Raw genomic sequence first — 25,475 nt, 5'->3', positions numbered from 1 at the left:
AAGTTCCTAATCTATATTCTTCCAATAAAGTAAGGACTATGGATGACATAGGAGCTAAATCATCATATTTTGGGTGGGTACTAAAATGGAAATGAAATGGAAGATAATGGGAAGAATACACACCCAGGAACACAGAAGCCTGTCACAGAGCTAGTGACCAGCTCTTCTAGTAACTGGGGTGGTAAGAACAGGTGGGCCAGCTGGGAAATGTAGGCCTCCTGTTCCCTCATAACAAGAACTGGCTAGAATAGGAACAGACAAATCAGGGAGTTGGTGATTTATAATATCAAATTACTTCTGTAGGACTTCTCTATACTATGCTGTAATTCTAACTTTATAAAATATAGCTGAAAGTCAGGATTAATGTCCAGGACTAATTGCATCACTCCACGAAGAGGCATACATTAGATGATGGGAACATTAAGCAGCAGTAGCTGCTTATCTCTGCAGTCGGATTTCAAGGTAGCATTTACAATGAGGTAGACATTGCTAAACAAAATGGTTTTCTAGGAAAATATTCTTGAAATTGTCACTTTGCAGGTGAAGCTGTAAACATGTTCCTAAGGATCACACGGGAGCTTTTTATCATTGAGCAATGGTGCATCAGGTATGTCTTGACAGAAACAGAGAAAGATTACAAGAAGCCAGGACTGGTCGAAACCATGAACAAGACAGTAGAAAATAAAGTACAGCTCTTCTTTTAATTGAAAAAATACTGGCCAGTCAAAAGGTAAACAAGTATCAGCCAGCAAACATGAAACAGGGAAATTTAACTTGGTATTGTTTAAGAATGGAAGCATCGTATCAATACAGCAAAGATCATACAGAGAAGTCACTGGGTTATTAGAGAAAGTAAGGTAAGTCATGGTGTCCCCTGAACAGTTCAATAAAAGAAGAAAATTCATGTGGCTGGCAGTACACAAGCACAGGAAGGAAATAACAATTTTTTGAACATTAACTGTTTAGGGACATTTAGCTGTAATGGGAAAAAATTAGAATAAAAGCAATGAGTCATTTGTATTATGAATAGGCCAAAATGATGGGCAGTGAAGTAAATGGACTGGAACAAATCAGACTCGTTCTCAAGCCCAAAGACCTTGCTGATGAATACAGGAAAAAACAGGACGTGTACACAATGACCAAAGGACCCGGGGATTTCAATGCGGGATTGTAGAAAATGACAGTGTGTTAAACCAAATGTAACTCTCAGAATAAGATGATGGAAAAACTTTGAGATAAACTGAGTTCGAATATGAAGACAGTTTTTCCATGAAGAGGACTGTAGAAGATAATGGGAATTATCTTCTCAATGATGGGTCTTGCAGTTGTTAAATCACAGAAGGGATCCTCACCAGATCTGGCTATCAGGTGACCAACCACTGAGCTGGACACTTCATATCCCTGCTCCAAGGAAGAGAAGAGAGAGGGTTAAAGGAAGGCATCTCATTGGGCACAGAAAGTACAAATAGGAAGAAAGAAGATGCTGTAAGGAAGAAATGTGTGAGGGGAACCAAAGGAGAGACACCAGGTTCTGGGAAGACAGCAGAGTAGGAAGCGCTTAACAGCCAATAAACAAATGCCACAATGTTGTGGTCTGCATGGCATGATGGATTTGGAACTCTGGAGTCTATTGAAGGTTTTCAATTTTTAGGCAGAAGCCATGGGTGAGGGCCAGACTCATTGGTTATCTCACAGTAAACCTCTATTGGCCAGGACTAACTCCCCTAAAGGTTTTTTGACTACTGACTGATGAAGCTCTTCTCACTGTCAACACGGATGTATCTTAGGTTATTGACTAAGGTAGCAGATTGGTAAAGTTGGGTATACATATATATTTCAGGATCAAATTGCAAGAAGCTTACCTAATGTGAATTTATCATTAGTTTTGACTTTGAAATGGGATCTTGCTATATAGCCTAGACTGGCCTGAAATACTTCCTTAGATTCCTAAGACCTTGGATGTGATTATAGGTGTATACAACCATACCCAGTAGAGTAGATCTGAAAAATAGGAAAGACTTGAGGATACTGTTCACCAGTAGCATATTTTTTTGGCAAGTATAAAGCCCTAGTTCCTTCAAAAAGGAAGAAAAGTGAAGAAGGAGGAAGAAGACACCACATGAAAGATTAAATATTATAAAGCAATTACTAGAGTAGCTCCTATCAACACTAGACTTGTTGTCCAAAACTATTTTACAGAAATAGGATCCCCAAATCTACCTGCTCACATCTAAATGCTGAACCAGAGGCTGAAGCAGAGCTAAAAGCAATGTTTGGCATACATGTTTAGCTATCATATTGGCCCAGGTCAGAAAATGGCAAAGAACCCAACAGTCTGGCCACACACACAAACACACACACACACACACACACACACACACACACACACATATGTACACAGGAAGGGAGAAATCATGACACTAGCAACCTCCTAACTGCTGCTCTTCAGCCACTGATCTAGAAGGAAGAGGGTAAAGGGTCAAAAGCACAGAGCATCCTCAGCCTTCTTATATATTCCCATGGACCAAACAACACCCTAAGAAAAGAGCACATGGCTCAGAGTGGGATGCCACATCCACTCACGATCACACACTTCCCACTACCACATTCTCAGGCTTAGTAACATAAATGAGTTCTGACATCAGAGTCCTCTTTCCTCATCATGTTGACGGACAGAGGTGAAAGCAACCTCTGTGATAAGTTCTGTCCAAATATGATCCAGGGAGCTGTTAGTGACTGTGGGTTCACAAATGAAAGTGGGCTGGTTGTGGACCTAAGGTAATTATGCCTAAAAATGGGCACAATTGGAAACAGGAAGGTGATTATCAGCCATCACACACATGTACTGGCTGTAAACTCTTTTCAAAAAAGGTGAGTTTGCTTACATATATAATAACATAATAACTGGACTTTCAGACTTGAATTAGGTTTCTTTGTAGTTCACAATACTGTGTTCACTTTAACCTTAGAAATGGCAGCCTCTTTCCACAGCTTTGCTTATCAGCATTTTGTGGGACACTACCTCTCTCTCTCTGTCTCTGTCTCTGTCTCTGTCTCTCTCTCTCTCTCTCTCTCTCTCTCTCTCTCTCTCTCTCTCTCTCTCTCTCTCACACACACACACACACACACACACACACACACATCCACACCAGCCCCCATTATCTATTAGTGTATTATTTTCCAAAAGTATAGGAAGACAAGCACTAATAATAAATATTAAAAGGAAACACTGCATTTGATTATGAAAATTTTGACAGCTGAAACAAACAGTGCTGAAAAAAATATATTTTGCCGTACAGAAACTAAGTTGACACTAGCACACATAATCATCTGGCCTAAGTAAACACAAGAGAGACAGGTTAACCAGGGGATGGCAATTGCGGGAGAGACAGGTTAAACAGGGGATGGCAACTGCTGGAGAATCAGGTTAACCAGGGGATGGCAACTGCTGGACAACAGGCAAGCAAAGCAAGCTGCAAGGCCAGACCACATGCAAGGCCTAGTCAGAGGTCGATTACTGGAGGTCATGAAAAGATCAAGCCACAGTGTCATACAGAGCGCCAGGTAGTCCCCCAGATGCTTGAGAAGCCTACCAAGCAACCATCTGCATATGGTTTGCCCCTTCCTTGTACTGTGTGTGTGTGTGTGTGTGTGTGTGTGTGTGTGTGTGTGTGTGTGTGTGTGATGAATCTCATCTATCTCTTTGTGTGTGTGTGTAAATTCTTTTTTATTTTTATTTTTATTTTTTTATACTTTTTATTAGGTATTTTCCTCATTTACATTTCCAATGCTATCCCAAAAGTCCCCCATACCCTCCCACCCACTCCCCTAGCCACCCACTCCCACTTTTTGGCCCTGGCGTTCCCCTGTACTGGGGCATATAAAGTTTGTGTGTCCAATGGGCATCTCTTTCCAGTGATGGCCAACTAGGCCATCTTTTGATACATATGCAGCTAGAGTCAAGAGCTCCAGGGTACTGGTTAGTTCATAATGTTGTTCTACCTATAGGGTTGCAGATCCCTTTAGCTCCTTAGGTACTTTCTCTAGCTCCTCCATTGGGAGCCCTGTGATCCATCCAATAGCTGACTGTGAGCATCCACTTGTGTTTGCTAGGCCCCAGCATTGTCTCACAAGAGACAGCTATATCTCTTTATCCTTCACCATTTCCCCACTATATCTATAACACCTTTCTTGAAAAAGAAAGTAAGAGAGAGAGAGAGAGAGAGAGAGAGAGAGAGAGAGAGAGAGAGAGAGAGAGAGAGAGAGAGAAAGAGAGAGAAGCCCTGTGGAAAAAGTGGAAGAAAGATTGCAGAAGCCAGAGGAGCAAAGGAAAACACAAGAAACCTCACAGCATTACCAATCTAGGCTCATAGGGGCACACAGAAACTAATCCACCCACCATGGAGTCTCCATGTGTCTGACCTAGGGCCAAGTTACAGTTGTATAGCTTGGTCTTGTTTTGGGACTCCTAACAGTAGGAGCAGGGACTGTCTCTGACTCTGTTACTTGCATTTGTCAACTTTTGCTCTTACTGGGTTGCTTTATCCAGCCTTAATAGGAGATGAGGTGCCTAGTCTTACTACTTTATATGCCATGGCTGCTTGATATATATGGGAGGCCTGCTGTTTTCTGAAGAGAAACTAAGATATGGAAAGGGGAGGGGGTAGAGGACTATAAAGGAGGAGCCAGAGGGAGAAGAGTGAGGGGGAAACTTTACCCAGGATGTCATAATTAATCTATTAATTAATTAAATAAGCTCTACTGATTGAAACAATAGAAAAACCTAAAAAATATAAGTCCAATTGCTAGGAATATAAGACACTTTAAAGCATACTTCAAAAGACCTAAGGAAAGCTATTCTGTCCTCTCATAAAAATGATAAACAATACTGTGCACCTGTTCATGAGGCTCAAAAGACAAACTGCAAACCTTGACACCCAATTAGAGCAGAGTGATAAGATAGTGTCACAGGCTTAACACTTGGATCACTCTACTGCGAAAGCCCAGTCCTAAGGCTAACATCCCTGCAGCATAACATGTCTACTTATGGAGTGTATTCAATTTCCTTTGAATGAGGAATAACAAATGAATGAAGGAACTAGCAAGGGGCCGGGTCAAACTTTATAGGCATAAAAGTTAAATTGATTCTGGAAAAGAAAACCAAATCTCTCTTTTGTCTTCAAAGATTCATCTCTACCATTAAAATGTGCATTTTCAAAAGAAAGGTAACTCTTTACACTAAATATTTATTTGCTTTTGTACAAAAATGTATAGAGCATTTATCAAAATAAAGACCCAAGCAAAACTCCAACTGTTTCTAGCAGTTCCATCATGGAGCCTTAAGCTAGCTACAGAGAGGGCAAGACAAGCATACAAAACAATCAACTTGGGGTGGGGGTGGGGGTTATGGCCAGGAGGAGAGACTTCCTGATGAGAGTTCTATCAGAAGCACCATCTCTACACATATCTCTTTAGGCCTCAGTCTCCCCATTTCCAAAGAGGGTTGGGAATTGATTCCTTTAGCTGGTGCCATTATCTAGAAGTCTGACTATCAAGTTGGAGTCAATGACATGGAGGGGGTCTGTTTCAGCCTTGCAAAAGTCCGACTTAGTAGGCAGTCTTCTGGCTCTAGGCTTAAAGTCTGGCTGGAAATATAAACAGACTTCTACACAAAACACACATTTACCAGTTTGGATTTGGAATTGGCACAATGAGGTTTTACCAGAGCTGAGAGAAAAATGTGCAAAATTGTTCCCAGTGATCAGACTGAGCCACCCTGAGCTCTGTCTAAAGTGAGCTGCTGCACAGTAGGAGCAGGGTCAACCACTGTCAAGTTCAACTCACTATGGCCCAAGAGTGGGCCAAGGCATCATTTCTAAGTTACCAAGAATGTCATAGGAAGAACCTGAAAAACAACACCCTCTCCCTACCAGATTTGTCCTTTTCCATTTGGCAAACACTGCTTTATTTTTTATCCTCCTCCCTTCTGTTTTACAGAGAATACAAGCCAACATGGCAACAGGCTTCTTGTTTATTTCCTTCCTCTTCAAAAACAAAGCCATGGCTTGAGTACATTTATCAGAACAAAGTCCTCAGAGAAAGAGACTTTTTGTCATTTTCATGAAAGCCCTGTGAACCGCACAAGGAAGCCGCTTTCACTGACGCCATTCAGCACAGAACTGCAAGTCCTACCAGGGGAATCTGGCAAAACCAAGAATTAAAGAGGGTCTAGACTGGGAAAGAAGGAAGATGAATTGTCCCTGTTTTCAGACACAAGGTTATCACACAGAGAGACAACCCGAAAACTGTAGAAATCATATTGAATTAATAGATAGATTCAATAAAATTTCATGATATAAAATTTACATATAAAGGTTATTTATGTTAAAAGCCAATTCTCTGAAACAGAAATCAAGAAAGAAGACACATTCATAGTCCCTACAAAAGCATAAACTCAAATACAGCTTTTAAATGATATAAAAGATATTCACAATGAAAATTATGCAACAAAGACCAAAGTAAAGCAAGGAACAATCAATATAAAAACACTCTGTTCTTGGTTTGGATGGCATTTCAATGGAATCAATGGACAAGACACTACTGTTACTGTGGTTGTAGCTTCACCTAATATCTATGTCAACTTTATTATTATCAGCTTCATATTCTATCAATATTGATCTTAATATTATCATTGCTATGACTTGCTTTGCACAATTTTGGCAGGAATATCAAACTATCACCCAGCTATCACTACCAGAATTTTAAGAGGCACTGGTGTGCTGTGATATTTTAAGGTGTGGTTTCCTTCTTTTTATTTGTGAGCATCACCAGCACTCACTGATCTACCCACAATCACTAACTTCGAACTTAGTTCCCAACTACTTCTTATGCTGCAGACCTTGGCAAGGCAAATATTCAAAATATTCCACAATAGACTTAGTAAGAATCCAGGAATGAAAACAGAGGAGAATTTTAAAATTATGCCCATTAACCAATATAGGAAGACATACCACAACACAAAACAAGCAGACAACAAAAATAGTTTATTAAAACATGACCAAACCTCATGAAAACATACTTCTTCAGGAATGCATCTGGCTCATAATGTCTTTTCTCCTGTAAGCCTTTGTTGAGTGGTACTGTCCTGATGACGCTTTACTTACCAAGTCACTCTTAAAAGCCACCCTGTGCCTGCCTGCCTGCCTGCCTAGCACACACCCCAGCCAGGGGTGCAGTGACTGTACTCTATTTACTTGGAAGTTCCATCGCACATAATCTATGTTTGCTGTTTGTATTATAGGATTTCCAGTGCTCAAATAACATCTGCATAGGAACAAAGACTATTTGGGAAATACATGAATAATTTCTGCTTTGCTCTCCCAACCTAAACTTTAAAAGAAAGAAGTAAACAGATGAGAGCCTAGGCCATTCTCCTTTATAGCTTCTCCTCCCTCACATTCCATATGGGAAGCTGGGGACATACACAAAGGCAAAAACAACAACAGAATAAAGCACACAGACATCACCAGACACCAACATTAACACAAGGTATCTGGCTTGTGTTGTAACTCACAAGATGCTGATGCCTCACTGAGATAAGCAAGTGTCAGACACTCTTCTACCTCATGTGACAATCAGCATTCCTCTAAGACCAGTTCTTGACTGTTGTCTCCAGTGTATCTATATTAACATTATCTTATCTAAGAATGGCAATGTCTATGATGTTATAATGTTTCCGTCCTGACATGATGTCTTCAGCCTTAAGTGGAGCTGCTGGTCACAGGTCACCTTGCGTCAGAGCAAAAATACTTCTCTTGTCACTTGTGCACTGAGCTGGAGTTTGTTACTTTGCAATCTGTCCTCTCCAGGACACAATGCTTACATATCAATGATACACAACTATAATACTCTTCATCGAAGACACCTAGAAGGCCCTACAGTCTTAGTATTATTTTAGTGAAAACAGGTTGTTGTCCATTCAGCGCTCACACTGATTAAGCAGAGACTTAACTATTACTCTTTCTCATATAGATTCCGTAGCTTAAATGTAGAAAGAAAAGATATTTTTTAAAGGCCTGGCTTTATTCAACAAAAAAAAAAAGTGGACTTCTCAAACAGTATTTCATAAAAGAAAAAAAAATCAACTTCAGTTTTAAAATGAAATTGGTAGGTAAAAATAGTCCAGCACTTCAAAGTGTAAGCCAACAGGACTCTGACACAGGTGGCTTGGGCCCTTTGCATTAAAGAACTCTAAGTCCCTGTGAGTCTGCTCTTACCTGCACTTTGAAAGCCCCTTCATCCAGTGGTGGAGGAGGAGGGAAGTGTCCGGGACCAGGTGGAATGGTACCAGGATCCTCTAGAGGTGGAGGTGGCGGTGGGAGAAAATCACCTACAGAAAGGGAACACATATGAGAGGTTAACACGTCTGAGACTTTATAGAACTCTTTAAAAGATACATTTGCTGGCAATTTATTGTCAATGTTTTAGACCCACTTGTTTGAGTTATATAGAAAATTTCCCTTACTTAGATAATGTTGGTTTAATTGTTAGCCTTAGCTTTCATAGGATAAAAGACCAGATTTCATAATTTAAAGTTAGCATATAGAGAGGTCAAGTACATTAAACAGAGGCAAAGGACTTCTTAGAATAATAATTATAAATACTGAATTTTATTAGAATTGATAAATGGCATTAATAAAATCCTAATCAAGTAGAAGAAGAAAAGATTTGTATACATGTAAGGGTAATAGGTTCGTTTTATGAGGACACATTTTTGGAAATTAACATAAATTAAAGCTTACATCCAGGTAGGGAAAAGGGGGGCTGTACTAGCATCACCTTGGACAGTATGACCTGAGCAGCAAGCCCATTCCAGGCAGTAAGCAGGAGAATATGTGCACACAAGTCATGTTGAATATAAACATCGACAACATAGCAAATAACATAAAAAACCAAATAACACTGAGTGTCAGGAGAACTAGCAAGGTCTTAAACAACTAAGTGTGACGTCAGCTTTCACTGTGTATATTCATGGCCAGAGAACAGATTAGGGGACACTTGAACAGAAACTAGATGATCTAGATATCTAAGTACAACACAGTCATCGAGAAGGCTCAGGTTACTACCATATGTAACCACTGATGTGGGAAGCAAACATATAAATCTGTATGACTATATTATAAAATATTTAAAATTGTTTAAAACTCAGATATACTAGGAAATAAAACACTGGATTGATTTTGTTTTGTTTGTTTTTGTTTTTGTTTTTTACCATTTTACAAGGCAGTTGGTTCTCCCTTTAAACATGTAGTTTTGATGTTTCATCTAGAAGTACTCTTTACATGTAAGTGGTTCTTCCTCGCCTGTCACCATGGCACCAAGCTATAAGAATCAGATTCCATGAGCAAATTATTAACTTTTGAATAATATAAAAAAATGTAACAACTTGGGTATCTCAGAGGAAAGAAAGTCTAAAACTGCAAAGGTGTATCCTGTGAATGATGGTAGCCTATTGGGCTCTGAAACACCTGGTGGTGTTGCTACACTGGGAGGAATAGCTATGAACTGTCAAATCTAACCCCTGCCACAACAGCCAAGGACAGTGTCTCTAGAGCCATTCAGTTTTACCAGGCTATCATCACCCCCAACCCCAAGTCATGAAATAACCTTGCTCAAATTCTGGTCCATGTTCACAATCCATCAGGATCTCAGAGAGGAGTTATAAAATTCATACCTCTGGCTGGCACTTCCAAAGACATTTAATGTAGTAGTTCTAAGGAAGGACCAATGATTTGTGCTTCTAAAAAGCCCAGGTAACTTCAGTGGCATTGACTCCTGGAACATAGTTCAAGTTTCACTGAGTTCGGCAAAGTACCTTCCATCCTTTGGAGAACCCCAGGATTTGAAAGGTTCCAAACTCCCGTTGCATAGGGATTTCTTATGTCTCTAAGTCTTTCCTTACCATTTTAGCATTATAATTTAAAACTATCCCTTCACTATCCCTTGTCCACACACTGGAATCTGTAAGAAAGCCATCAAACAGATGGCTGTCCAAAATACCTCCTCTGGATTTGATTGGATGAGAATCCTGGGGATTGGAATAAATGAGTGGCATCAGTGTTTCTTTGATCTAGGGGACTCCACATGCAGCTAAAATGGAGAAATGCTGGGGTGGCTACACAGCTCATGGAAAGTATTCATTAACTCTTAAGGAAAATGCACTGCAACAGAGTGCTCTTCTACCTTAAATCAGAGGGAATGAAAAAAATTAGTGCACAAAGTATCGAGCCATGAAGTCATGACTAGGTTGTTGTTCACAATCTAAGTTTAGATTCTAGCGTTCACTCTGTCTTCTCCCACCCTCTATAAGGCAGTATGGACGGGGACTGTGTAATTGACCAGATTCTATGTGGCATTTCAAATTATCAGACCATCAGACATTCTCAAACCTGCCTGAGCTCTTGGTATTCCTATCATATAGGGTGACTAAAATGGCCCATAACATACATATGAGTAGACCAAAATATCACAGAAATAATTTTAAAAATAAAGGTACAACTCTGTCTCTGAGGTCCTTTCTAAGTACATTCTCCTTTATCCTGTTTGTCTATAAGAACTTAAAGAGACGCACAGGCTGGTGGTAACCCCAGAAGGATTAAAGAGAAAGAAAAACTGACTTCTTTAACAAAGAAATAATGTGAAAACAACAAAGAACCTAATTCTAAGGAAGATGATGTAGGTTCTTAAGAAGCCAGCTGTTAACCTCTTAACCATCAACCACTGACTACAACCAAGGGTTCTGTTCACTAAGTTCAATCATCTTGGTTTCAGTTCCTACATCCTATACTGGGACTCGCATGCTAATGCAGCAATGGGGTGGGCACGACAGGGGGAGGTACTGGAAGGGGAATGCTCTGGAGGAGAAATGAACTAGCTACAGGAACTGGAATGAAGAACCTGCACAACTCTTTGTCATCATCTGTATTCCATAATTCTGATGTATAGATGAACATCCAACAGAAAAACATACTCAATGATAGATGTGTGATAAACCTACAAAATGTATGTTATCACAGAGATGATGGCAATAAATTCCTTAGAGGGTGAAAAAATGGTAAGCGGCCTTTAAGAAGCTGAACTGTGCCAGTAGAGAGCAGACTTGGAGGCAAGAATATAACAGTCTTCTCTTTTCACTGCTGCAATCATTAATGCTTTCCCTCTTACTTCAAACTGGGGAAAGGGGGCACCTAGCTCCTTCTCCTTTGCTCTCCAAGGGCTCTTAAATTTGTTTCAACTTCTTTAGGAGACAGGAAGCACCTCTGAATGCCACAGTGACAGTGGGCGCACATGCATCTGAGAGTGGAAGGAAGGAGCTGGTGGGCATCCTCATCGGGTGAGCCCATGAAATGAACTGGTATGAGGGACCTATGTCTTCATCAGATATTTAGCTGAGCAGTGCCTTGAAACCACCACAAAGTGCTGTGATGTGAGAGGCCAAGAAAATAAACCTTTCTCATCCATTCAATGACCTTCTCAGCCTTTTCAACTTATGAACACCTCTGTTCAAAACTAAAGCTAGCAATGTGTGGCTTCTCTAAGTAATGAAGCTTTTCCTCACTCTATCCAGCTCCTGTCTTTTAACTGACAAGGGGAGTTTGCCAGGCTCATCGATCCAGATACTCCTATGTGAATCTCAGTCTTCCCTCTCTCCCTCCCTCTTCTTTGTAACATGGTCTCCATCTGTGGGCTTGAGAGTGTGATGTTCCTCCCTCAGTGCCCTGTGTGGACCATTATGTTTCGTGAATCTCAGTCCCAGAAAGAAGTATATACAGCAGTGTTTTCTTCAATCTCTTTTTTCAGACTTAATACAGTGTCTGGTTTCTAGGTCTGACTGGATACTATTAGCCTGGAAGATTCTTCTCAAGGCCACATAACAGAACACACCAGATTTTGCAAGGTTCATGGAGTGTGGTGGCTCCTGAAATGCAATTACGTGGAGAGGGGACAGGATGTGACATGTGCACAATACCTAAGAATAGTCAGAGACCCACACAAAGACTGTCACAGAACCCTTAATATGCAGAGCCTGAATTCATGTTCTCCCTGTGTGAGAACTCACTGGGGAGTGTTCACTCTCAAGGCCATTCATGGCCAGTGCTGGCTGTCTTGTCTTCATTGTCATGAAAATAACACCAATCCCTCTCCTGAAGAACCTACCTTCACCATGAATGAGGAGATATGTGACACTGACTAAAGTTCTTTTAGTTGCTATCTGGGCAATCTAAAATGTGGACACGTAGACAAACATGGCAAGATATTAGAAAAATTTATATTCTATCCTTCAATCTTCATTTTCTTCACCTAACTAAATTACTAATTGGGACTGTACTTAGAACTCTACCAGACAGTGTTATTTTTAAGAAAACACTAGGGTTAAAATAACTAATGAAAATGTGTCTGAGGTGATAGAGGTGCGAATTACCCTGCTTTGTTCTTTCCCTCACATATGTATGGATCAAAAATACACATTCAACATCATCATATGAGGACTTATAAACACCATCCACCAACTGGAAATATCATGTGAAAATAAGCAGGTAAAGAGCTCTATGTGATCCTAGTAGGCAGGTCCCTTTAAAAAATATGGCAAATGGTATCAAATCCTCAATTGTACTTATAGGCTTTAATTATGAAATATTCACATTCAATATTTTAATAATGCTCCTCAGTATAGCACTGCTTACACAGAGACTGCAGTTGCTCCCACACTGGAAACCCGGAAAGCCACCCAGCTGATGGTGTCTTCTGTTTCTGTCATCTATTATTTACTCAGTGTCCTCTGTACATAAGTCATTTCTCTAGGCTCTGCCATATAAAGGCACAAACAGGTAAATGCACAAAACAAATGGAAATGTTGCCCCCTGTAAAACCTGCACTGGAGCAGGAAAAGAAGAATGATTAAGAAATAAACAGATAATATGAGTTGAATGTCAAGTAGCAATACATACGGAGGAGAAATGGCAGAGGAAGGAAGGGGAATAGCTGGGATGGTAGCAGGGTGTTGCAGTTTTAAAGAACAGGATTGAGAAATACCCCACCAGGGTGGCATTTGGGCAAAAATGTAAATGGAGTAAGGGAGTGAGTCACAGAATATCTGGGGGCAGGATAGGAAGAACCAGTATATTACCAAGTAGAGGAGATGAAGGCCAGGCTCCGAACAGCACGATGCTTTCTACATGGCTAGATGTTACCAGAGGTTACCCAGAGTTTATGACACAACAAATGCTGCTTTCTCTTCTCTCTGTTTATCTTTAATTCTATGCAATAAATATGAACTGTAACTTTGCCATTTTTAAGAATCAGAAGGAAGATACTTTGAAATGAATCGCAGAATCTACTCAAACCCAGAGTTTAATTTTAATGCATCCCTATATTTACCCAAGCTAAAATGTAATGTGCAGTCATCTTTCTAAATAACTTAGCTCAAAATGCTCTTTGAGATTCTCAGATTAAAAGCAAGAAGACTTATTATCTTTGAAAAAGATGACGTCTCCCCACTTTTAAATTGGACAGTCTCTCTCCATATTTAGCTAATACTGAATTCTGGGACTACACTAACTTCATCAGAACTCTTCCTAAACTCACAGATAACTTCTCCACACAGAGGTAGACCCCGCTGTACCATGGCTGATGGAGCATATCCCACATCTCTATCACATAGCACCGTGCTGTAAAGATTCCAGTTCTCAGGAGAAAACACAGAACAGATTCCACATGATCCACACGGTGAAGAAGAACATGCTTCTGAAAAGTAGACTAGAGTCGCATGCACTCGAAAATGTCCCAGGTGCTTCCTGTCTCACAAAAACAGAGCAAACTGCGATCCAAACAGCAACCATGTCCATGAACATTAACAAAAAAAGTAAACAGGCCAACAGGTTCAATTGGATGTGTTAGTCTTCTACCAGTTACTGAGACACCCTCAGCCCCAATACTAAAACGTGAACATTCTCAGTGTGAAATAAAAATTTTAAAGTCGTTATGGATAAAAATCAACCCAATATCAAAAGACGAAAACAATAATGCAACAACAAAAATCTTAATTTATAACTCAGAAACTGGCAAGTGAATATTACTGTACTGAATGAATCTTGCCAAACTATCCCACCCATTTGAAGATGACCAGTAGTGGCCATGCCAGGCAGAAGTTGACTTCTCTTCAAGGACAGCCATGGAGCCTGCGCAACAGCGGGTCCTCCACATAGTGCTTCCATGGGTAATGAGAGAGTTGTAGCTCTGTTGATCCTGTGTTTGCCATCCTCATCAACAAAGACCAGGTACTGAGAACCACAATTGCACAAGTTCTGCTCCCAGTTTTACTTCCTATCTATTGGCTTTCCCTTCTGGGCCAGGTAGGAGATGGCTGCAGCCCTACATCCTGTTTTATGAATAATTTATCATGAGCTTATTTTTTTACTGCGTACTCCCTATAGTGAATGTAGAAATTGTACATGCATATTTAATATAAACTCAAATGAACTGTGAAATAATGTGATTGTCTATAGTCAAGTTTTGTCCATTCTAATTATTAATGTAAGGTATAGCAAAACTTGTGCCTAGCAGACTAACATGAGAGGTTCAGGGGTTATGGTCCTGGTGAGCAAGCAGCAAAGGACTTCAGTTTTAATGGCCCTATCGGTTCTGTTTTTACTGCTGCTGTTGCTGTTGTTCATTAACTTCTTTCTGATTGTTTACAATTTAAATTACCGAGCCTGTCTGCCAAGTATAATGGCAAGTCCGGAACCCTAAATTACTTTCTGGTCTGAGGGTATTTCATCCTCCAGAAGGGTTGTAAACATCTGCATTTGCTCTGGATTTTTCTTCAATAATCAAAGATCTGTGAATAGACTTGCAAAAACACCCATGATCAATGGGTGTCCAGAAAGTTCTACTGATCTAGGAATTTTACCGAAACATCAGTGCTCCAGATGTGGAAGCAATCTAACTTGACACTTCATTATTTAATTTTGTATTTTAAACTTTACTGTATGAAAGGGAGTGAATAAAAAGCACCACCTATCACATTTTACCCAAAGAGCAGACAGGTCAATGAAGTCCTATTCAGTTAAAGCAGCCATTCCAAAAGGACACTGCAAAGCTTTGTACCGGATCTTATAATTTCACTCTTTACTCTATTTTTACACACATATTGCCATTAAAAAGGAAAACTCGCTGGTAGACTTAAGAGTAGAGGACCACTCCTCTTTGTAAGTCCTGTTATTTTCCTGCACACGGTTGTTGTCATCCTCCTCTGTTCAGGCTCTTCATCTCTTTTCTATCTGTCCCTCCATACCCACAGGCACCCTTCTTTACATGTTGTACTGTCTGGAGGTTTGGGGTTTGTTTTTGTTTATTGTTTGTTTTTGTCAGCTCGACAAGAAGCCAGAGTAACCTAGGAAGAGGGAACCGCAACTGGTAAAAAGAAAATGTGATAGTAAAATTGGCCTATCAGCCTGGCTGTAGAGCTATTTCTTTTGTTTTTTTGTTTTTTTTTTACTATATTTTATTACGTATTTTCCTCAATTACATTTCCAATGCTATCCCAAAAGTCCCCCATACCCTCCCCCCTCTCCCCCATTTCCCTACCCACCCATTCCCCTTTTTTTTTTTCTTTGGCCCTGGCGTTCCCCTGTACTGGGGCATATAAAGTTTGCAAGTCCAATGGGCCTCTCTTTCCAGTGATGGCCAACTAGGCCATCTTTTGATACATATGCAGCTAGAGTCAAGAGCTCCGGGGTACTGGTTAGTTCATAATGTTGTACCACCTATAGGGTTGCAGGTCCCTTTAGCTCCTTGGGTACTTTCTCCAGCTCCTCCATTGGGAGCCCTGTGATCCATCCACTAGCTGACTGTGAGCATCCACTTCTGTGTTTGCTAGGCCCGGGCATAGTCTCACAAGAGACAGCTATATCAGGGTCCTTTCAGCAAAATCTTGCTAGTGTATGCAATGGTGTCAGCGTTTGGAAGCTGATTATGGGGTGGATCCCTGGGTATGGCAGTCTCTAGATTGGAGCTGTGACGAAAGGAAGGAGCATCTAGAGCTATTTCTTGATGGATTCATGACTGGGAGAGCAGAGCTGAGCCCACTGTGTGAGATGTTGCCCCTGGGAAGGTTGTCCTGAGGTACAAGGGGCACATAAGAAAGCACACTGAGGGAGCCCGAAGGAACAAAGCAGGAAATAGCTCCCTGACAGAGCCCGAAGCAGTTCTGCCTCCAGGCTTATTCTAATCAGCTTCAGTGTTTGCCCTGACTTCCTTCACTGATGGACTTTGTATAGAGGTATAAATGAAACAAACCTTTCATTCCCAGAGTGCTTTGGGTCATGATGTTTTATGTAAAAATAGACACTAACTAATGCACACATATACATATGTTACTGATTTGGTTCTGAGAATAAGAATACATTAATGAAGAATCGCCTGGGATCCAACACACATTGCCATCTACCACACAGAATAGAAGATGCGACGCTGTAATTCTGAAGCCAGAACCTTTGCTTAGGGAGCAAAAAAAGGACTTCACAAAGTATCCTGGGAGAATCTGAGTGCTATTTCCAGGTAAGCATCACTGATCACCATGAAAAATTATCTGAGATTAGAAATAGGAAGAAACATTGGACAAAAGCCAATTCTCAACATAAATTGAGATCAAAGGGCACATATTAAGATGGCACCTGATCACGTCTGAAAAAATTCTACATGTTATTAAGTTGCATTGGCTAATTTCTTGTGTTATGTAGCCCTACTCTGATCATACAAGTTGCAAATATTTGGGTAGGCTAAGTTTAAAAACAGAAAAAAAGAGTCCTTGAAATTAGTTTGTCGGTGTTTCTGTAAAACCTTCAATTGTTTCCCAATCAAAAGCTAAAGTTTACTTTTAAATTATAAAGAAAAAAGTAATTAAATTAACCCAATTATACACCAGGTTATAGAGAATTTCCTTCTAGTGTAGAAAATCTGGCTACCAGTAGTCAAATGGTATAGAATATATATTCTGACTCAGAATCTCCTTAGCTCAAAGCATAGGACAGAGTTTAGAAGGCTCCATAGCAGATTTGAGATGAAGAATTGAGATATCTGGGGAGTTTTGAAGAACTGCCCCCTCTTACAACTCTTGAAGGCTGAAAAAGAACAACCCGGAGTCCATGGAGAAGAAAGGAACATGGGAAATATCTGCAGTCTGGATGCGGCATGGAAACGCTGGGAATCCGTGTCCATAACCAAGGCCCAGAAGTCCCACAGCACTCCACTTCTCCATGCTGCTGTCTCTTCCTCTGTTTCAGGAAACCCAGACATAAATGGCTGCGTGCCTAGGAGCCTTCTGCAATTTCTCCAGTCTTCATCTTCTACGCACTTGAAGTTCTTCTTGCTGAGAAATTCTTGTTACTATTTATATAAAATGATGCCAGCCATTACTCACTCTCCTTCAACCCTGCCATTTATTTCATCAAGCCTGAAGCTTAGCAAATGCATAAATGCTATAAAAATAATCAAATAGAGACACTCATTTCATTTCAAGGTGGTTGTTTTTTGGCATGCATTTACCCCCACAGGAATACTGGAGCTGACAGGTACTTGCTCTAAAAATTTACTTCACCACCTGCTAGCTGAAATATTGCTTTCATGGATTTATATTGTATTAAAAGGTCACTGGCTGTTTAAGCCTTAAACAGTTTTAATCATTCTAAAAGTCTCTTAACAGTAAGAAAAGGAAGCTCAGAACAAACAGCAGCAGGGACTCTAATTAAAAGGGCCAATTCATCTAATTTTATTTGGGGTTAATTATTCAGGATTCACTCTTTGATGTGTAAGGAATAGCAATTAGTAATTTTAGTGATTTGAGAATCATTGGAGGTGTAATCAGTTAAAATGAGTGAGTGTTTACAACACAAGGTGGTGAATTAGTCTCTCTCAGCTGGAGAACAGGAACATTAGGCTCAGCAAGATGAAGGCAAAGGATTTCCAACCATGGTAAGAACAGTCGCTTCAAACTCAAACACAAGTCCACAACCATCCAGCAGGGTTTCTGTAAGCCTCACTAGGCTGCAGAAGGTTCCCGAAACTGTCTTTAACCAGGTCATTTTTGCCACTTTCCGCAACCACTTTCCTCTGATTGTATCACTGCCGCCATGGTAACCATAACTGGGTACCAGAAAAAGGAAACTAAGTGAATATGCCACTTCCAGGCAGCACTGACTCTGATGTTATCATGGAACTCAATGATCCTGTCCCATGTATGTTCCATGTACTCAATCATCAGCTGAGTACCACAGACTGGATTTACAGCCCAGGACTCAACAAACCAGACTTAGCTATGCTAGCTGCAGACCTGCTGGCCTCATTCCATGTCCTCTGTCTTTCTGTTTACTCCATTGCCATTTCCTCCCATCAAACACTGAAAAATGCCTATCTTCTTTGTTCCAGCCATCTGCTCTGAATACAAGGAAGCCACATCAAATTACCCTCTTTTGAAAACTTCATTCACTATTTTTCACCTCTACTGCTACCAAAACAGTATTCTTAATGTGTTATCTCATATTTAGACAAAAGGCATGGACTCTAAGTCGTTTCCATTTTTCCCAAGCTAGTATTTTCAAAGCACTATCTATGGAGTTGGCAAACTGAAAACATCCTGACACTCCACCCCATAAGCATAACCAAGCAATCTTTAAAAAGGAGGGCAAGGCAGGAGGACTGCGCTCCCTGATTTCACAAGACTATGGTAATGTAACCAACCAAGGGAAAGCATACATGTTCTAATGGATAAAACAGACAGTGCAGAAACAAGCCTCACACTGGCAGCCAGCAGTTCCTCTGGCCATCAAGCTGGAGTTTAGAGGAATATTGGAAGCTTGTGACAAGCCTTGTTTGGAGTTCCCAGAGATTTGGTAGGTTCACATTCTGGAAAGAAGAAACTCTCCAGCTAGATGAACCTTCTTTAAGAATAGAGAGAAACATGAAGAACTTGTGTTATAGTCCCTGCCACCCCAGATACACTGATCAATTAATATCTTTTGGATGCAAACATCTTCTCTAATTCATGTTATTGCTTTGGGTATATATATATATATATGTGTGTGTGTGTGTGTGTGTGTGTGTGTGTGTGTGTGTGTGTATGTGTGTGTGTGTGTGTGTGTGTGTGTGTGTGTGAATGTACCCCAATTGATGTACTCCCATTGATGACTAGGCTATCCTCTGCTACATATGCAAGTAGAGCCATGAGACCCACCTGAAGGAGTGACCTTCAGCCAGGTGTTTTCTTTTGTTAGTAGTTTAATCCCAGGGAGCTCTGGGGTACTGATTGTTCATATTGTTGTTGTTCCTCCAATGGGGCTGCAAACCCCTTCAGCTGACCCTCAACTCTCAGCTTCTCCTCTCCACAGGACCCTTTCTATAATCAGATGAGCCCATTCCACTGCATTTTCTATGAGAGTACTTTATTTTAGTTGTTACAAATGAGTAAGAGCATATATGTGCATTATTGTATCTTTGCTGAGCCTATCCTGCAACCATATTGCTGCCAATGTTTCATTCTTTACATACCTATTCATGCACAGTGCATTTCCATCCATTCTCACACTGACAGACACTTTCATTGTGTCCGAATCTTGAAAGGTGTTAATATGCTATAATAAACATGTGAGTTTAGATATCTCCTTGATGTAACTATTTCTTTATCTGTGGTAATATACTCACTAATGAGATCTCTGGGTCATTTTTTTAGTTTGAGGAAGCCACAACAAGGTCTTGCTCAGGTGTGTGTATGCATTGCCAGCAACACACTGGAAAACTTGAGCTTTGCTGCAAGCTCACTATCACCCATTACTGCTCCTCTCTCATAGCTATTTTAACAGGTCATATAGTAGCTCACGGTTGCTTTGACATGTATTTCCCTAGTAGTGAGTGAGGTTGAAAGTATTCTGTATATTTGTTGACTATTTGCTCACCTTTTTTTGAGAAATATTTAGTAAAGTCATTTTCCAAGTTTTTAGTGATAAAGTCCTATCTTTCTTTTGAGGTGTTATGTATTCCAGCTATGAATCATTTCCCAGATACCTGGCTGCAGTGCTTCTTACTCTTCTGGTTGTCTATCTAGCTCCTCACTTCATTTAATGTTCTTTGTTGTGCTGCCCTTGATTCTGAGATTATCTTTTCTTTTCTGTTTTACTTTTGTTGACTTTGCCTTGGGGGTTTCATTAGAAAAAAATACCCTTACTTACAGCAATGTGTTGAATTGTTTTCTGTATGATTTCTCTAGCTGTTTCACAGTTTAAGTTGCATATTTAGGTCTTTGACCCAATTTTATTTGATTTTTTTTATGAATTTATAGTGAGAAATAGATACCAAGTTTTCTTTATACAAAAATATCCATTTTTTCCAGCACCATTTCCTGAAGACAATGTCTTTGCTCCAATGGATGTTCTTCATGATTCTGAGAAGCATCATTTGGCTAGAGTACCTGCTGGAGTACCTCTTCTGTTCCATTGGTCTATATGTTAGATTTTCTGCTTGTAGCTTCCTGCTGGGTAGATATAGCTTGGAAGTAAGTTTTGAAGACAGGCACTATTTGTGTGTGTGTGTGTGTTATTAAGAATATTTTAGCTAATTTGGTTACACAGAAATTTTTTTAAGACTGGCATCTGTATTTTGATGAGAATTCTACTAATCTTGAAGTGGCACTGAGGTATGAAAGTCACTTTGACAATATTAATTTTCAAATCTATAAGCCTAGAATAGTCCCAATTTTGTGAGTCCTTGTGAGTTTCTTTGATCAAAGTTTTATTACTTTCATTGTACAGATTATATATTTTCTTGCTAAAATATTGCCCTAGATATTTTAAATTGTTGTAGAAATATTGAGTAGGATTGCTTTTCTTTACTTAGTTGCATGCCACTCTGTTGATTTACACAACTCTCTTTGTTTCCAGGTGCCAGGGACAGGCTCATTCATCCCTTTCCACCAGGACTGTCTTATCTACCATATTTTTTTGCTGGAGAAGCCCAAGCCTTTATTGAACATGCAGAGCACCTGCAATCCTAAACAGATATCCTTGGCTTCCTGAGACAAAGACTTTCACCTAACTCTCCACAACACATCTAGAACATTACCATGTGCACTGCATGAAAAACAGAGACATTTACCTCACTACACTACGTCATTTTTAATGGCACTTAGCATGTAAGCTACACATTCCATTCCCACAGCATCTCCTCAAGAAGAGCTGGAAAATATGTGATGAGTGTGTAGATGCATTGGTTTTGTGCAAATTGAATCTCTGCCACCTAAGTCTGTCCTTAAACAACTTGGAGGAAAAATGCTTGGACAAAAGTCTCAAAATCAGTGGGAACATGTGGGGGCAGACACACAAGACAGGAGGAAAGGTCAGAGGGTAAGGTGTGTGGGAGAATGCAGGAGCTTGACTCTATGAAAAGCCTTATCTGAAAATTGAGAACTTCCACAGAAGACTTAGCAGTCCTAGGCTTTTCCTGAGATAACGTTTACAGAGACATGGTTTTCCCATATAAGACTGCAAAGAACCCTAATCTTCCTACCCCATTTGTAGCTTTCTAATAAGAATGCAACTCAAGGTTCTATCCAAAGGGAGAAGGTGGGGAAAGGGAGGATGGGAGAGAGAAAGCAAAAACTTAACTCAAGACTCAGTTGAAGACAGTGTGAGACAGCTCTACAAAAGGGAGTTCCCTTACCTTGTTCAAGTGTGGGGGCACTTAGACATAGTACAGACACAGCCCTATAATAGTAGAGTAAGTCACAGACAAAGCACTAACTAGCTACAGGCACTTGAAAAAATAATAGAATTCTATGTCTAGACTCCTTTGCAAAGTGAAAATAACAGCACATGCCTTAGCTATTGCCTTGGATTTTACCAACAAAAGTACATAAATTTTAAACTGTCTTTAAACACCGATGTCCTCTATAAATATACATTATTTTTTACTATGAGGTGATTTTTTTTATGTAACTTAATGATCAGACCTTTCTTCACAAATATTTAGAAACTCAAGCATAAAAATGTAATTAAGTAAATAAGCACAATATATAGCTCATAGTATACTGTGATTCTAAAGACTCAAGGGCAAAGGCAAAGGGTCAGAAAAGAAAAACATATGACTAGAGATGGTCAAAGGAAGTCCTCACCACTGGTATGCTTGGTTCCCCTTAAAATGTCCACCAGTGAATTCTTCTAAAACAATTAAACTCTGTTTTTACCAGGGCTCTGCTATGTATTACCTGGTAACCTGTTTCCTGAAGGACAATCTGTTCTTAAACAATTTTCAAGACACAACAGGGAAATCTAACATACTCATAGAAGAGATGACTTCCACCCTCAAAATCAAATAAATCGGCCAAATCAAAACAACAACCACAATCTGGTGATCAAACAAACAGACGCAACCCAATTTCTTTTGCTTAACTGGCGCTTCCTCCCCATGTGATCTCTACACCACGCTCCAACATCTGAACATGGTCAAGCCTTGCTCTAAAAACCACACTCCAGCATCTAAACATGGTCAAGGCCTGAACCACTAGGAAAGCTTTTAAAAGTCCAAAATCTATTGGATTTTATTCATCGAAGAATCAAGATTTGTCATGTCCAATAAAGACTTCAATATTTAAATTCTCTGGAAAAAGCAAGTTTTGTCTTTAGGGAGTCAGCCACTGCTTGCATTTCATTTACTTCACCTTTCTCCCTCAGAGGAGGTCCTGTGATGGAAGACAATACAAACAGCACAATCCAATGACGTATTCTGGGCTGAAGTTCAAGCACCTTGCTAATTTAGTGGACTTGTTTGACCAGCCCAAAGTCATAATTTAGCTGAGTGAGGGATTCCTTCCTTCCTTTTACTTCATTTGGCCAGTGGCCTCGGAAGGTCTATCATTCCTTACCACAGTGGATTTATTGCACCCGTGTATTCTTCCAACAGTAGCTGCAGTCCTTCGAGTCTCAAGATGAGTGAGCTCAGCCTTGGCATGCAAGGGTCTCCCTGTGTCTCATCCTTAAGAGCATTGGTTCCAGGTCCATTTGCCAAGGACATGGTAGCAGTTCCCTTCCTGGCACTTAAGTCTGCAAATACTACAGGGATTCTTACAAGGAAACACACTTGAGTCTCTATTTAAGTCCCACTGACACTTTTTCAGCTTAATGGACAATACACAACATTATAAACCTACCAAATAATCAGGTTAGAAGGAAATTAGAATAGAATAAGAAGGTTCAAAAGCCCAAAGGTTCATAAACAATTTCTAAATGGACAAATGCCCACAAATAAAGCTTTATTGGAACACAGCCACAACCATTTAATTACTTATTATACGTGGCTACTTTCCCATTCCAATGTCAAAGCTAAGTAGAGAAAATACCTCACCTCCCTAAAAGCCTATCTACAGTGACAGTTAGGACTTACAGAAAACTTACTGACCTTGATCTTGCCCAGCAACTTATTTTACACATAAGAAAATTTAGATTCAGTAAGGGTACCCTTATCAAAAAGTTCAGGCATCTGCACACACACACTGAATAAACACACTAGTTCTGCCTACTATTCGTCAGGGCATTTTATGTTCCTTTCAGAGGAAATTATGTTGAAATAACTGTTTAAAGACATAGTAAAGCTTGAAAGTTTCCTTTTCCAAAAAGGTGAAGCAAGCAAACAAATGAGCTCAGTGTAACATAGTCTCTGGTAGCTTCCCATTGTTTCTATAGGCTTCAGAGTTTAAAATAACATAGGTTTCTGATCTTATTGTTTCATAAACAGAAGTCCATCATTTATACCAGTGGACTAAAACCAAAATATCTCCAGAGCTGCTTTATTTTATCAATGTCTGCAGAGAACCTATTGCCTCTCCTTACCCAGCTTTGAGAACTGGCCCTCATTTGTTGGTATGTGGCCTCTTTTCCATGTTCAAAGCCAACACTCCTTGGACATTCTCTCATCATGGATTACTCCAAAATGCTTTGTCCCTCACTGACTTCTAAGGAAAATTACTGTGAATGCTCAGCTGCTTAGCAACCTGAACTCTGTTTAAATTACGAAGACCCTTTGCCATGGAACCAACCTATTCACAGGTTGCAGCAATCAGGGCCTGGTATCCTCCTACTAGATATTCCGCATGCCACCATGAGCCATGAAGGAGGAGGCTGCAGGAGGCACTGGGAGCTGGGAGGGAACAAGTTCCTCAGGGCACTGTAAGTGTCTTCCCGTCATGATACAGAGCATCTGAAGTTAAAGAACTTCCTAAGACAGCCTTCAGATTTCAGGATATCTTTCCAAATTTAGATATTACTTCAACATTCTATTTTGTCTTCCACACACTGTTCTCCTTGTGATCCATAATCTTGCTACCAAATTTAGGGAAAATCCATGTTAGATGGTAAGCTGAGAAATGCATTTCAGGAAGCAAAATTAGATTTTCAGCAAAGCCAGTTCTTGACTCTACCTGTGGGAGGCTTTTCTTTACACCACTGCATCGATTTAAAAAGAAAAGGCCTCCAAAGGGTTCTGATGCTGCCCAGAATAGGATGGTCCACTCCAGAATCAGGGACCAGAGAGCTACTTTGTGACTTTACAGAGAAGATAACAAATGGAATGAGAGGTAGAATACATCTAGCAGATACATGCAACAACAAAAACAAAAAGCAAGCCACCCTATAACCATATTTACTTCTTTGGACATGTTACAGCTGACACTAGGTAATACAGAATATGCGCCTGAACTACCCTGATGATACAGCTGGGAATATTAAGTTTGTCTGGAAAAACCTACAAAGAGTTTCACAGAAACATTGGCAATAACATATCACTTCAGTGTATCTGTGTTTGCTAAGTGCCTGATGCTTGACAGTGAAAGAAAACTAGAAAGTCACTGGCTTGAGAAAGAGAAAACTACCAATAACTGCACATGTTCAAGGCGGGGTGAGGAGGAGAAATACTGTGATACAGATTAAAGCTTTGTAAGTGCAAGGAACTTACTTAATAGCTTTTAAAGACGCTTTCAACACCAATGGTTTATGACTCTATGACTCAAAATGTGAGGGCGAATTAACAGCAAAGAGGCAGGCTGTTTCCAACCTGAGTAGTCAGAAAATAGCCCGATGTTATGGCAGGGCACTTAGCCTAACTGCAAGAAGGCACTCATTGAGCATTTACCATAAAACATAATTCTCTAGGCAAGATCAGGCAAACAGAACTCAGTAACTCGTGCTGCTAATGACTGACCTCCCTCATACCAAAACCCCATGGCCATATTGGAAATTAAGCAATTCAGTAGTTGTTTTCAAAGTAGACTCTCCGTGTACAGTATTTTCTACGTGCCACTCAGTTGTCACAGGGGAGTATAAAGGACTCCAGACCTTTGGAACCACCCCCCCCCCCCGGAATCCCTGAACTTCCTGTAT

The 25,475-nt window shown here is 40.1% G+C and overlaps 1 protein-coding gene across 11 annotated transcripts in view; it reads right to left on the bottom strand.

Annotated features, from left to right (window-relative positions):
• The window catches only part of Lpp (LIM domain containing preferred translocation partner in lipoma), a 608,013-nt gene that overhangs the window by 320,862 nt on the left and 261,676 nt on the right, over positions 1-25,475 (bottom strand). For all 11 annotated transcript variants that reach the window (XM_085832096.1, XM_085832095.1, XM_029470446.2 and 8 more), the window contains one exon: positions 8,277-8,389. In XM_085832096.1, the coding sequence (XP_085688222.1) occupies positions 8,277-8,389 (113 nt within the window). The remainder of the gene's footprint in view (positions 1-8,276; positions 8,390-25,475) is intronic.

This window comes from Mus caroli, unplaced genomic scaffold (assembly GCF_978045245.1).
Source record: "Mus caroli unplaced genomic scaffold, Mus_caroli_1 scaffold_17, whole genome shotgun sequence".
In the NCBI taxonomy this organism is placed as follows: Eukaryota; Metazoa; Chordata; class Mammalia; order Rodentia; family Muridae; genus Mus; species Mus caroli.
This window is presented reverse-complemented; position numbering and strand designations above follow the sequence as displayed.